General features: G+C 38.9%; 1 protein-coding gene across 1 annotated transcript in view; it reads right to left on the bottom strand.

The window, feature by feature from the left end:
• LOC124550625 (serine/arginine repetitive matrix protein 2-like) overlaps positions 1-15,205 on the bottom strand; it is a 237,764-nt gene that overhangs the window by 37,780 nt on the left and 184,779 nt on the right. Inside the window, exons 19-20 of the mRNA XM_047125347.1 lie at positions 11,742-12,025; positions 2,802-2,931 (exon numbers count right to left, since the gene is read on the bottom strand). Coding sequence (XP_046981303.1) covers positions 2,802-2,931; positions 11,742-12,025 — 414 coding nt within the window. The remainder of the gene's footprint in view (positions 1-2,801; positions 2,932-11,741; positions 12,026-15,205) is intronic.

Genomic DNA, 15,205 nt, shown 5'->3' with positions numbered 1-15,205 from the left:
CATTGTTTGAGGAAGATGAAGTTTCTGGCCTGCCAATCCTGGGGACTTCCGGGGGCTCCATGTAAACACATCTTGGATACATTCGAAGTTTTCATCAAATGTATGTGGCAGACCAATGCTCTTCCCTTTGCATAAATAACTGACTTCCAAGAATTTTGTATGCCAGTCATAACTATGCTTGTCCAGAGGTGGGTTCTTCCTGAATTGACAGTGGAACGCAAGTTGCCCTTGAAGAATAAATTGACTCTGTGCAAATTCCAACACTCAAAATGATTTCCATTGTGGTGGATTTATCATTTTGCTACAAATAAACAATAGAACAGCTGTGTCAAAACTTTGAACCTTCCTCTGTCCAGTGGCATGCACAGTGTGTTTCTTTGTATGTAATAAACAACTGAAATCAGTTCCTTCTTTTTGAATCACCTGGACCTGCTGAGCGCAATGTGCCATCTGGATCCTCTCTCCAATACCAAATTCTCTGAACCACATAGATGAGAATTGTGCCCACAAAGTACCCTTTGATATTGCAATCCTTATGGCCTCAACATCTGCTCCCACTCCAGTTCATTAATTTAAATTCACACTTTCCACTCCATAATCTCCATCTTCCTGTGTTTTAGCTCCTCCGCCCAAAATGCTCCTCTACTTAATTGTATACCACATGCTCTCCAGTGTCATGTTTCTTTGCTGCTGCTCCCTCCCAGCTGTTATCTCCCTTCCCTCCAACCTCTCCTTCCTTTTATGAAGCTCAGACAATGTAGAGCTTTGTGTGTGTGTGTTTAATTGTTTGTTAGTTCTGAGCAAAGATTTTGTCAAATGTTTAACAACAATTCCAATATTGAAAAGTTTCCAGCAGATTGAAACTGTGTACCTGAACAGGACTTGAATCTGGTACTTTTGCTTTTGAAGGCAGGTGCTCTACTGGCTGGCTATCTGAGCACGACTCACAACCTGCCATTGCAGCTTCACATTTGATGCACTCAGTCAGTTCAGTTGGCAGAGCACTCTGGTGGAAGTAAAACTGCAATGGCAGGTCCTGAGTCATGCTCATGTAATTTGGTCAGCAGAGTACTTGTCCACAAAAGGCCATGTTCAAGTCCCAGTCTGGCACATGGTTTTAATCTGCCAGAAAGTTTCAAATGAGTGAACACACTGCTGGAGAGAGAAAATTCATTCTGTAAACTTTGGCCTTGTTTATGCGCTTCTTGAGCACTCAGTGCCTCAGCTATATAGTCAGTGTTTACCTTCATTACTTCCATTATTTAGGTATTGATTAAGTGACTTTCTTGTGTGATGCATAGTTATCTAAATTGATTTTACAGCTATAAATAGTTCTAGTGAAAAATGATTTGTGATACATTCTCATTCTTTGTAGATTTTCTAGCCTTCAGGCACTGTACTCATGTAATATATGCCTTATATTCTGCAGTGTAACATATCACTTTGCTGATGATGTGTTGCACTAGCATTTTTCAAACATATAAAATATGAATGATGACTCTCACTATAAAATGTTTATATTTGTAATGTATTAGACAATCTATAGATGGACACAGCATATCTGCAAGCTGGGATGACAATAAAAGTCATACCACATTCACAGTACCCCAAGGCTTAAGTGGTTTATTCCATGTCATTGGTTCTTGCCTTGGCGATATGGTGCAGGCCGTAGAGGAAGAATGACCCTGACAATGTCTATGATTTCACATTGACAAGAGAAAACTTGTTATATAGATATATTCAACTTACATCTGTTAATAAAGACAGAATGATTTTGGACTTTGTCCTCATCAATGTCTTTGTGATGTTCTGCAAAATGAAACACTTTTGTAATGCACAGTTATTGTAAATGGAGTGCAATATTCAAGATGTTGTTAATGAGAAGTGTTGCCTTTATTTCAAGAGTTGGATGTTGGACTTGTACTCTTAACTGCTACAGCACTTTGAGAAAAGAAGTTTGATCAGAAAATTTTGGCAAAAGTGCTGAAATACAGAGGTAAACAAGATTAAATAACAGGGAGTGTTGGTCCTCGATCAGACTTTACTTTACCACCAGATATCACAGTAAAGAACCAGCAGAACATTGCAATTCTTGACACATATGTGTCCTTTACATCTTAACATGGTGACTCGTAGGCCTGAAACCTTATGATGATAATCTAAAAAAAAAAAAAAAAAAAAAAAAAAAAAAAAAAAAAAAAAAAAAAAAAAAACCACTTGAGAAAACTAAGCTTACCAGGAGACAGACTCGCTGGCCCAAATTTAAGAAGGGTGAGAAGAAATAAACATGAATGGAGAGACATTAGAGAGGAAGGGAGGGAGGATGAAGGAAGGTTAGTGCTTAATATCCCATTGACATTGAGACCATTTGAGATGGAGCTCAAGCTTAGATTGTTCCAACAATGGGGAAGTAAATTGGCCATGTCCTTTCAAAGGAACCATCTCAGCACTTGTGTGGAACCATTTAGGTAAATCACAGAAAACCTAAATCTGGATGGTTGGACACAGATCTAAACCATCCTCCTCTTGAATGTGAGTCCAGTGTGCCAACAGTGTTGCTTGGTGACAGCAGCTAACATTCCCCTCCTTTTCAACCTTTCTCAGTCATTTATTCATTCATCCCTGAGGAAAGAGCAAATACTTGCAAACACTAGGAATAGATTTTTTTCTGCTTTTAAATCTTTATTGGCAGTAGTTTGAATTTTGCCTCCTGAAGGTAACACTGGCCAACCAATCTGTCTCCTTGCAATGTTGTAACACACATTAAGACCACGATTTTGATTCAGCAATAGCCAACCTACCTGAGAAATAATGCTACTCCTGTTACTGGTCACATCCAGGTCCATACCAAATGGCTTCATTGGCTTCAGACCATCCGAATAATCACTAGTATCTATCGAATATGAATTGGGAAATTCATAAGAAGAGTCACTGTGGAAACAAAACAATATAAATGAAAATAATTATTAAATTTTCAGTAAAATATTTACAAAATACACATGTAATGAATGTTCAAATGCAATTCCCTAAGTCTGGTTATAATTTATTATGGTACATGATCTAAACATTTAATGAACAACCCATTACTATTGCATATTTTCTTCCCATTAGTTATCATTTTACAGTTTTAACAATAACTTATTTATATGAATAAACAATTGGAACTTTTGATATTTTATTTTCTTCTGACTTAAAATATGAGTACAAGGATAATTTACAACAACAATAATAAAAATAATAATAACAATAAGAGACAGTGGAGTTGATAGTCTCCCATCGGGCGCCTCCCCAGGTGGCGGATAGGGGAATGCTCTCCAGATATGGAGGGTACCGGGGAAATAAAATACCCGGGGTGGACCAAAACTATCAACCGAAATCCACTAACGTCTGCCTGGTATCCAGCGGTTAGGGGTCAGCGTCTGTTCGCCTAGATGGTGCGGCTGCAGCAACCTTCTTGATCTCAACAATCAAGTCGTATTCCTCGTGATCTTCCCTCGGAAGGACCACCACCAAGTTAGTTTTCAACTTGAAAACCCAACATGATGATAACACAAGGAATGAATCCACTACCCCGGGCACCAGTCGCAAGGCTGGCTTTACCTGGTCATCGGATTCCGGGGGACCAGGAGCATCATGTTACGCCTAAGGTTGAGAACCAGACGACGTCCAAATTATTACACACAAAACAAAGACACTTCATCGGTACACTTAATACTAATACTCTTTTCAAACTGGGCAAGATCAAACAACTTACAGACGTGCTGCAAAAATTCCAGATCAAAATCCTTGCAATCCAGGAAACACGATTTACGGACGAAACCCATTTTGATACAGACAACTACAGGATCTACAAAGGAAAACCAGCAGTTAAAACTAATGAGAAAGGACTCAAACAGTTTGGCACAGCATTTGCAGTCCACAAATCTATCAGTGACTCTGTCATTGACTTCCAGTCTGCCTCAGAACGTATATCAACGCTCTCCGTCAAATCGGCCAACAAAGCATATACCTTGATCAACGCACACGCACCCACAAATAACTATAACAAGAAGAACTGCCAGAAAGTGGATGACTTCTGGAATGACCTTGAAGAGACGACAAACAAAATTGCCAAACACCATGTAATAATCTTGTTAGGCGACTTTAACGCACAATTAGGTAAAGAGAAAAAATACAGGAAAATCACCGGAATCCATACAGCTCACAAGAGAACTAACAAGAATGGGGAAAGATTGATAAGCTTTTGCGAAAATTTCGGCCTCGTAATTATGTCAACACAATTCAAAAAACCCAACAAGAAACTGTATACTTGGAAGTCGCCCAACACAATGTTGGGTGAATTCCAGATAGACCATGTGGCCATCTCCAAGAGTAACACAGCAGAAATTCTGAATGTGAAAACGAGAAGAGGATTTTTTGACTCAGACCACCATCTTCTACAGATAAAGGCCAGATTACAACCCAATAGAAAAAAACCAAAACTAAACAAAGTGCTGAGACCAGACCCCGAGTACATAAAACTCAACAAGGAAAACATCTTACAGGAAATTAGTCAGACAAACACCACAAACTGGACAGAACTTGTGGACGTCCTCAAATCCACAATGAAATTGGGTCAACCCCCGAGAAGGAGAAAACACAGGTGGTGGAATATAATATGTGACCAAGCAATAGAAGAAAGGACCAATGCCTGGAAAAACTTCAATAGTCACAAAACATCAGAAAAATAGCAACAATTTCTAGTAATCCGAAAACAAACATCGAAAACTATTCGGAGGGAAAAAAGAAATTATGACAAACGGCGACTAGATGAGATAGAACAAGACTTTAAGAAGAACAACACCAGGAATTTTTATAAGACGTTTAAAGAACATATTGCAGGATACCAGCCACCCAATCTTTGCTTCAAGAAACTGGATGGTTCATTAGAAACTAACACGAAGAATAACTGCCAAATCCTCGCAGACTATTTCAACAAACTTCTCAACTGTGAAAGACCTACAGAGGACATTCACTACGAGACGTCTACACCAAATCCTGATGTTAAACTGCCAACCATCAACGAAATTGTAGAAATTATCAAGACACTGAAAAACAATAGAGCCCCAGGAGAAGATGGAATTATTGCAGAACTATGGAAACTAAATGATGAAAGATTAACAGGAAAAATTCACAAAATCATATTAAACATTTGGGAAACAGAACAGATCCCTTCTGAATGGAAATGCGCACTCATCCATCCACTCCACAAAAAAGGGGACAAAACTGAACCAAATAATTACAGGGGTATCTCACTCGTACCGGTCACATATAAAATCCTATCAAAAGTTCTCATGAATAGATTAGAAGAACAAGCTGACCCACAAATAGGAGAATACCAGGCTGGTTTTCGCAAGGGACGATCATGCATAGAGCAGATCTGGAATCTGAAAATGATTCTCCAGATGAGAAACCCCCGAAACACAGTGGTTACTTTTGTAGATTTTAAAAAGGCCTACGACTCAATAGACAGAGTAGTGCTCTGCAAGACGCTGGAAGAATTCAGCATTGACAGAAAGACAAGAGCAATCATTCAGGAAACATTAACTGACACAGTCTCCAAGGTTAAATTTATGGGGGATATCTCGGAACCATTTGTAATCCAAACAGGAGTGCGACAGGGTGACGGACTTTCACCATTACTCTTTAATATCATTCTTGAAAAAATCATCAGGACATGGGAAAAAGAAGTCAAAGGAATCCAAATTGGCATTAGAAAAGATAATAGATTCAATGTGAAGTGTTTAGCTTTTGCAGATGACCTTGCAATCCTCACAAATAATAGAAAAGAAGCCACTAACACCATAGAGAAGTTACACGAAATTGCACAAAGAACTGGCCTGCAAATCTCATATGAGAAAACCCAGTACATAGAAAGAGTGCCACAAGACAAATTGCCTATTGTGACAACCCATGGGAAAATCATACAAGTACCACATTTTAAATACCTGGGAGAAATCATTCAGCCATCAGGGATCAACCTAAAGGCCAATGAGGAAAGAATAAAAAAATTACAGAAAGCATATAAACTCACGTGGAACTATTATAACAAAAAGTCCATATCCACTAACGCAAAATTGAGGCACTACAACACTGTCGTACTTCCGGAGGCACTGTATGCATCTGAAACAACACAAATAGGTGGGCAAACTAAAATCAAAGAAATAGAGAAACAGGAAAGGAAAATTCACAGGAAAATTTTTGGCCCGATACAAGAGCAAGGAATCTGGAAGAAGAGACCAACATCAGAATTATATAAATACACAGACAAGATTACAGATACAGTAAGGAAAAGAAGAATGCAGTTCTACGGACATATCCACAGGATGAATGAAAACAGAATTTCAAAGCGAATTCTTAAAGTCATCAACTCAGGCAGGGGAAAAACAAAATGGATAAAAGAAGTTGAAGAGGACCTCAGACAAGCACAAATAACAGTAAACGATGCAGAAAACAGAACTGAATTCAGGAACATCATCAAATAACATAAATTTGACACCACAACACAGAAGAGACCAGGATGCAAATGGACAGCGGAGCGAAAGAAACAACACAGTGAACACATGAAGAAAATTTGGGCTCAGAAAAAACACAAACAATCATCATAAAGGAATTCAAGTTCAAACGCTCTCTTAAATGGGAATAATCGAAAATAATAATAATAATAAGAGACAGGGACAGATATTTCATTGTTTTCCTTTATCATATAAAAGTGCATTAATTAATGCAAAACATGGTTAAATGACTCAAGCAAGAAATTTCATAAAACAAAAACAATATTAAAATTGCATGAACAACATTGCAGATTTTATGGAAGAATTTCATGATAATTTATTTAATGAAGATTGAGTTAACAACTGTGACATGTAATTTACTGAAATATTGTTTGTGTATAGTAAACTTTGTTGTAAGATAATAAGGATGCAAAGCATCTACATACATGCTCCAAAGCCACTGTATGGTGTGCCGCAAAGGGTATCTTGTACCACTACTAGTCATTTCCTTTCCTGTTACACTCACAAATAGGACGAGGGTAAAATGAATAACTATGTGCCTCTGTAACTTGTCTTCACAGTCCTCATGGGATATGTATGTTGGTGGCAGCAGAATCATTCTGGAGTCAGCTACAAATGCCAGTTTTCTGAATTTTCTCAATAGCATTATGCAAAAAAGAATTTCATCTTCCCTCTAAGGATTCCCATTGGAGTTCACAAAGCATCTCCATAATATGTGCATTCTGGCTAAACCTACCAGTAATGAATCTAGCAGGATGCCTCTGAATTGCTTGGATGTCTTCCTTTAACACAACCTAATGAGATCCCAAACACTCAAGCAGTACTCAAGAATGGGTCACACTAGCTTTCTATACATGGTCTCCTTTATACATGAGCTACAATTTCATAAAATTCTCCCAATTGATCAAAGTCAACCATTCAACTTCCTTGCTACTACCCTTACATGTTCATTCCATTTGATATTGCTTTGCAACATTATGCTAAGATATTTAACTGATGTGACTGTATCAAGCATCAGACCACTAATACCATATTCCAACATTACAGGATTATTTTCCATAATCACTTGCATTAACTTATATTTTTTGACATTTAGAGCAACCTGCCATTCATCACATCAATCAGAAATTCCGTCTAAGCCATCATGTATCCTCCTACAGTCACTGAATGATGATATTTTTCCATACACTACAGCATTGTCAGCAAACAGTTGTAGATTGCTGCTCACCCTGTCTGTCAGCATGATATGTATTGATTGTTAAGAAGGTGTTTACAAGCTTTTTTGGCGTATCCTATTATAAAATCATCTCCCAAAAATCTTCATCTGAAGATGGTAGGTAGTAAACTTATTGAAACATTGTGACAATATGATAACATCAATGGTTGGCTTATCAGCCAAGAAGATTTCACTATCAGATTATAAATACAATGATGACTGTGACTGTAAATGATGGGTTATTAAACACATTCTTAGTTTTAGTTCAGTCATGGCTCATTATTGTCACACTCTTAGTTTTTAATCAATACTTGTTTGGTGTAATTTATAGTGGCCATAGCTCAGTATTTTGATGAGTTCTTTCTTTGTAATAAACTCCAGAGTTAAATTGCTTTTATTTGCAATTTGACACTTGTACCAAGATCTCATAACTCAAAATTATATCCTAGACAAGCAAAGTACAATGTAACATTTTTGTTATGTGTCACTTCTAAAATAATATTAACTCTCTAAAGCAGCAGTAAAGTTTGGAATAAAATACTTAAACTTATTAAAAATGTGTTTAGGGCAAAGTAGTGGTAGCATGTTATAGTGTTTACAGAAATTTCTCCAAGATGGGGTGACATTTTAAATTTGCCATTTTTTATACAACAGATGCTTTGAGTTTCAGAACATGTGATGCTCCAAGAACTAAATTTGGCAGAGACTATACAAAATTTATTTCCTCTCAAACACTTGACAGACAATCACTCAGCATTTTTAAGATAGATTACTTCGACACCTAACTGGTAAACATATTAAAAGGTACATTTCACTGATACTAATGAAATATTATTGATATGAATATTTTGATTAATCAAGCTGAAGTTACATCTTCATCAATAATATTTGTTATCCAGATGTCCATCAGGCCCTACAAATATGGAAAAAAGCTGTGTAAAGATCCCAGGAGAACTGGTATATGACTTGTTTTTTGTTTTGTTTTGTTTTGGTTTTAGGGCGCTAAACTGCTATGGTCATTAGCACCCGGTCCGTGACTTAGGCTGCTTTCACAGGTTCTGATGGGTTAGGAAAAGCCTTTTAATGGACTGAAATAGGAAGTGCTGGGTGGATGGACTGGGAAAGTCTTACAAGTGGGTCTTCCACAGATATATGATCCTGTGGCAACAGGTTGGGACTGGGAGTGGCATAGGGATGGACTGGGGCGTGGAGATGGGTTCACAACTGAACACCACTTTAGGAAAAAGGATAGACTGCTATGACCTGTAGAGGTGGCATGTTGAATTGCAGACTGGCACAATGAAAAGACAGTTACACATTGACCTTTTGGTACAGGCCTTCTTCAGAAAGGAAAACACGCACTTATTCATACAGGCAAGCACACTTTGTGCACAGATGACCACTCTCTTGGGCCACTCTGGATAGAATTCAATTGTGTCATGTCAAACAGAGGCAGAAAACTGGAATGGGACAGGAAAGGGGGAAGAGTAATGGGGAATCATGGGGGAAAGGGGGGGGAGGAGAAGTCAGCACCGCCTGGCAGATGGTAGCAGGACAAGACTTCCAAGCACTGCATCAGGAGGCTGTTGGGGAGGGAGCAGAGTGGGGGGCAGGGGGGGGGGGGGAGGCGGGGGAAGGAGGGAAGCAGAGAAAGGAAACGAAGACCATTGGGATACATTGGCAGAGATCACAATGACTGTGAGGAGACATGAATTGGGAGGAGATGATAGAGCAGAGGATGTGGAAACTGTAGGTTGGAGGGTGTATGAACAGTGGATTACCATAGGTTGACACTGGAATGATTCTGGGAGTGGAGAATGTAAGGACAACTCCCATTTGCGCAGTTCAGAAAAGCTGGTGCTGGACAGAAGGATCTATATGGGCTGACTTGTGAAGGAGCCATTAAAATCAAGCATGTTATGTTCAGCTGCATGTTGGGTTACAGGATGGTCCACTTTGCTCTTGGCCACAGTTTGGTGTGGTCTTTCATCCTGGTGGACAGCTGGTTGACAGTTGTACCAATATAAAAAGCTGTGCAACGGTTGCAGGAGAGCTGGCGTATGACTGATGGCGTAGGAAAAACCTGTGACAGGACTGTAATATGAAGTGTTGGATGGGTGGAATGGGCAGGCTGTACACCTGGGTCTTTCTCAGTGCAGTGAGAAGACCACACTTGTCCAGTATGCTGAAGGTCTCACAAAGGCCTTCACAGACAAGTATTATCTTCCAGGCCCAGTCCACAAACAGATTTTCCATATCATATCCCCACAGAACCTCCCAATCCTTCAACTACTCCAAGAATTGAAGGAGCACTTCCTTCATCACCCAGTACCATCCCAGACTGAAACAACTGAACCTTGTCCTCTTTCAAGACTTTTGTTGTACATTATCATGCCCTGAAATGAGGGACAACCTAGCCAAGATCATTCCCATCTCTCCTAAAGTGGTGTTCAGTTGTGAACCAACCTCCATGTCCCAGTCCATCCCTATGCCACTCCCAGTCCCAATCTGGCGCCACAGAATCATATTTCTGTGGAAGACCCAGGTGCAAGACCTGCCCAGTCCACCCACCCAGCACTTCCTATTTCAGTCCTGTCAAAGGCTTATCCTATCCCATCAGAAGCCTGGCTACCAGGCCACCTGTGAAAGCAGCCATGTCATATACCAGCTCTCCTGCAATCTTTACACAGCTTTTTCTATTGGTATGACAACCAACCATCTGTCCACCAGGATGATGGCTGCCACAAAATGTGGCCAAGAACAAAGTGGACCACCCTGTGGTACAACATGCAGCTGAAGATAATATGCTTGATTTCAATGGCTGCTTCACTACTTCACTACCTGGGCTATCTAGATTCTCTCCTTCCATCACTAGCTTTTCTGAACTGTGCAGATGGGAGCTGAGTTATCCTAACTTCTCCACTCCTGATATCATGCTGACCCCAACCTACAGTAAGCTACTGTCCTCACACTCTCCAACCAACAGTTTCTGCCCCCTCTGTCGTATCACCTTCTCCCAATTCACACCCTCTCATGCTCATTGTGCGCTTCTCTCTCCAATGCACCCACCAGTCTTTTCTCTTTCTCTGTTCCTTTACTGTTCCCTTTCTGGCCCCTCCTATCTCCCCCCCCCCCCCCCACCTCCCCTACCCTCCCACACAGCCTCCTGACATTGTGCTTGGCAACCTTGTCTTGCAGCCATCTAGTTGCTGTATGCTTTTCCAGGCAGTGTGGACTCATGCCCCACCTGTTTCCTGAATTCTCTCTCCCTTCCCTGCCCCAGTCTGGATTGCTGCTTCTGTTTGAGGCAGTTGCATTTAACCTTCTTCTGTGCTGTAATACAACATCAAATCTTATACTTGATAGTCGCACACAAGCTGAAATTGTGATAGTACAATAAAAAATGTAATAGCTACAAATGAAAATGGTGTCATTTAAAGAATGTATAGAAGCTGTGGACAGGTATTACAGTAAGTTAGATGAAAAAAATATACTATAGCAGTTCTGCAAGGTTCGCAGGAGATCTTCTGTAAAGTTTGGAAGGTAGGAGACGAGATACTGGCAGAAGTAAAGCTGTGAGGACCGGGCATGAGTCGTGCTTCGGTAGCTCAGATGGTAGAGCACTTGCCCACAAAAGGCAAAGGTGCACACAGTTTTAATCTGCCAGGAAGTTTCATATCAGCGCATACTCCACTGCAGAGTGAAAATCTCATTCTGGAAGCAGTGATTGTTGTTTGTATCTGTGTATTGTAAAAACTGGATATTGCTTATTGTTGGGGCTAGTATTTATGTATCTTTGCAATTGAGATTCCTGCCAGACAGTTAGCAGTACTTAAAATTTCAATCACAATAAATAAAAACTAAAATAATGTTTGATAGCTATAAGTGGCAACAATCATGCTTAATAATTACTTGAAGGCTACAGGCCCACCCCATATCGAACAGTTTATTAATCAGAAATGTCATCGTACCTGAGGTAGGAGTTCCTGTCAGCAACATCTGTAACCTCCAGTCGGTCCCCGGTGGAGGAAGCAGATGGCTGCTGCTGCTGCTGCTGCTGGTGATGATGGTGGTGGTGAGCTTCAGCTGTTGGAGATGATGTGGGGGCCGTCTGCCTCTGCTCCTTGTTCACATTTGCAGTCTTTCCATCTCCAGCTACCACTTCTTGGCTCCTGCTGTGGCTTCGACTGCGGCTTCTACTTCTCGTTCTTTCATCACTTTTTATTTTCTCTCTATCCTTCTCTTTGTCTCTTTCCTGCAAAAGAAATTTGTATGTAAGCTTTTTGATGCTATAGTTTAGTTGTCCATTACGTAAGGAATGAGTTGTTCAAGAAAGGTACACAAAACTTTGCTGATAAAATAATGTCAGAGATAACATAAAGTCAGACTATATTAAAATTTACCTGGAAGCTTGTCCAATTTGGAAAATCATTTTAGTTTCATGCGGTTCTGTTTTGAGCAAGTTTTACTGTGCAAAGAGAAGTGTGCTAGAAGTCAGACCTCTTAAAATAGTAAAACATGTAGGCAGGACAATATTGTATGGGCTTATTTTGCTGAACTTCTCAATTGAAGGGTAAATTGGCTGGGGAAATAGCAGGAAAGTTAAAGGGGGGAGGCACTGTCATGAGTGGTAAAATACCAGTGGTTATAGGATTCAGAAAAGACCCTTTTTTAGGGTAGGGAGGACAGAAAGAAAGCAAATTTTAAGAGAGGTTAGAACTGAGACAAACCTTCAGTTTGAAAAAGAAATCAAAAAACATAATTCCAGCTTATTACATCAGCATAAACAGCCATTGGTTAAGAATTTTCAACTGTCAGCAGATATTTTAACTCCACCCAATTTTAACTCAGACAATGTGAAATGTCAGCTATCTTTATTGCATCAAAATATTCGAGGACTGAGAAATAAAATTAATGAATTAACTATATGCATAGATGAATTAGAGTCTTCAAACCCAGCTGACATAATCTGCCTCTCTGAACATCATGTGACCACTGGTATAGAACTTTTAAGTGTTACAGGGTTTAGGTTAGCATCTCACTTTTGTAGATCAGAAATGGAGAAAGGAGGAGTTGCCACATTCATCAGGAACTGTCATAAATTTAAGAACATAGACATTCATAAATTTTGCCTAGAATAGCATATGGAAGCATGTGCAACAGAATTAGATTTTCACAAAAAATCTTTCATAATATTAAGTGTATATCGAGCACCTGCAGGTAACTTTAATCTGTTTGTAAACCACCTTGAAGCTGTACTGGCCCATTTAATAACCAAAAACAAAGAAATAGTGGTTGCTGGTGATTTCAATGTAGATTTCCTTAAAGACTCTCCGAATAAGAACTTATTTGAGTTAGTAACACTATCATTCAACTTAATTCCCACAGTAAAGTTCCCCACTAGGATAGCCACTTGCTCACAAACAGCCATTGATAATATCTTTATAGAAAAGTCCAATGAACAAAATTATATTACAAAACCAATAGCCAATGGCCTCTCAGACCATGACATGCAGTTCCTTCTGTTAAATGTTAATACTGAACAGGATATAAAATCTGTTAAATCTGAGCTCAAGAGGGTAATCAGTAAGCCAAAAATTGATTATTTTAGGACACTCCTCAGAGACATTCACTGGACTGATGTTTACAGTGCTCATGGCATGAATGAAAAATATAACATTTTTGCTAATAAAGTGCTCACCTTATTTGAACACTGCTTTCCCCCAAAACTTACCAAGGTTAGAGGAAAATCTACAAAGAAGCCATGGATTACTCGAGGAATAAGGGTATCTTGTAAAACAAAAAGAAAACTGTATCTGTCAATCCGAAACATTTCCAATGTTGATGCTATAGCACATTATAAGAAATACTGCAAAATATTAAAGACTGTAATATGGATGTCAAAGCAAATATATTACAAGGAAAAGATAGTCATATCAGATAACAAAATAAAGACAATATGGGATATAGTGAAGGAGGAGACCGGTAGGACCAGACATGAAGAGGAACAAATAGCATTTAGAGTAAATGATACATTGGTGACAGATGTGTATAGTGTGGCAGAACTTTTTAACAAACATTTTATAACTGTTACTGAAAAGATGGGGTTGTCAGGTTCGGTAGATGCTGCTATGGATTACCTTAGACCAGACATTTCAAGTAATTTCCATAATATGAATTTGACCCTCACTACCCCAACAGAAATAATGTCCATCATAAAATCTTTAAAATCAAAAACATCTAGTGGGTATGATGAAATATCAACAAAGTTAATTAAAGAATGTGATTCTGAGCTAAGTAACATATTAAGCTATCTGTGTAACCAGTCGTTTATCAGTGGAATATTTCCTGAATGGCTGAAATATGCTGAAGTTAAGCCACTGTTTAAGAAGGGAGATAAAGAAATAGCATCAAATTTCCGTCCAATTTCACTGTTACCAGCATTCTCAAAAATTTTCGAAAAAGTAATGTACCGTCGTCTTTATAACCATCTTATCTCAAATAACATACTGTCAAAGTCACAGTTTGGATTTCTAAAAGGTTCTGATATTGAGAAGGCTATCTTCACTTACAGTGAAAATGTGCTTAATTCATTAGACAAAAAATTGCAGGCAACTGGTATATTTTGTGATCTATCAAAGGCATTTGACTGTATAAATCACAATATCCTTTTAAGTAAACTAGAATATTATAGTGTAACAGGAAATGCTGCAAAATGGTTCAAATCTTATATCTCTGGCAGGAAACAAAGGGTGTTATTAGGAAAGAGCTTGATACATGTCTATCAGGCATCATCCAACTGGGAACTAATTACATGTGGGGTCCCACAAGGTTCCATTTTGGGGCCCTTACTTTTTCTTGTGTATATCAATGACCTTTCATCAGTAACATTACCAGATGCCAAGTTTGTTTTGTTTGCCGATGATACAAACATTGCAATAAATAGCAAATCAAGTGTAGTCTTAGAAAGATCAGCCAATAAAATATTTGTGGACATTAATCACTGGTTCCTAGCCAATTCTTTGTCACTAAACTTTGAAAAAACACACTACATGCAGTTCAGAACTTGTAAGGGGTGTCCCAAGAGTATATGTCTAACATATGATGACAAGAAGATAGAAGAAGTGGACGGTGTTAAATTCTTGGGATTACAGCTTGATAATAAATTCAACTGGGAGGAGCACACCACAGAACTGCTGAAGCGTCTTAACAAATCTCTGTTTGCAATGCGAATTTTGTCAGACATAGGGGATATAAAAATGAAAAAGCTGGCATACTATGCTTACTTTCATTCCATAATGTCATATGGGATTATTTTCTGGGGTAATTCATCAAGCCAAGCTAAAGTTTTCCGGGCACAAAAACGTGCAGTAAGAATTATATGTGGTGTGAACTCAAGAACATCCTGCAGAAGCCTGTTTAGGGAACTAGGGAT

This window comes from Schistocerca americana, chromosome 9 (genome assembly GCF_021461395.2).
Source record: "Schistocerca americana isolate TAMUIC-IGC-003095 chromosome 9, iqSchAmer2.1, whole genome shotgun sequence".
Classification (NCBI taxonomy): domain Eukaryota; kingdom Metazoa; phylum Arthropoda; class Insecta; order Orthoptera; family Acrididae; genus Schistocerca; species Schistocerca americana.
The sequence above is the reverse complement of the archived record's forward strand: the minus strand, read 5'-3'. Positions and strand labels throughout refer to the sequence as shown.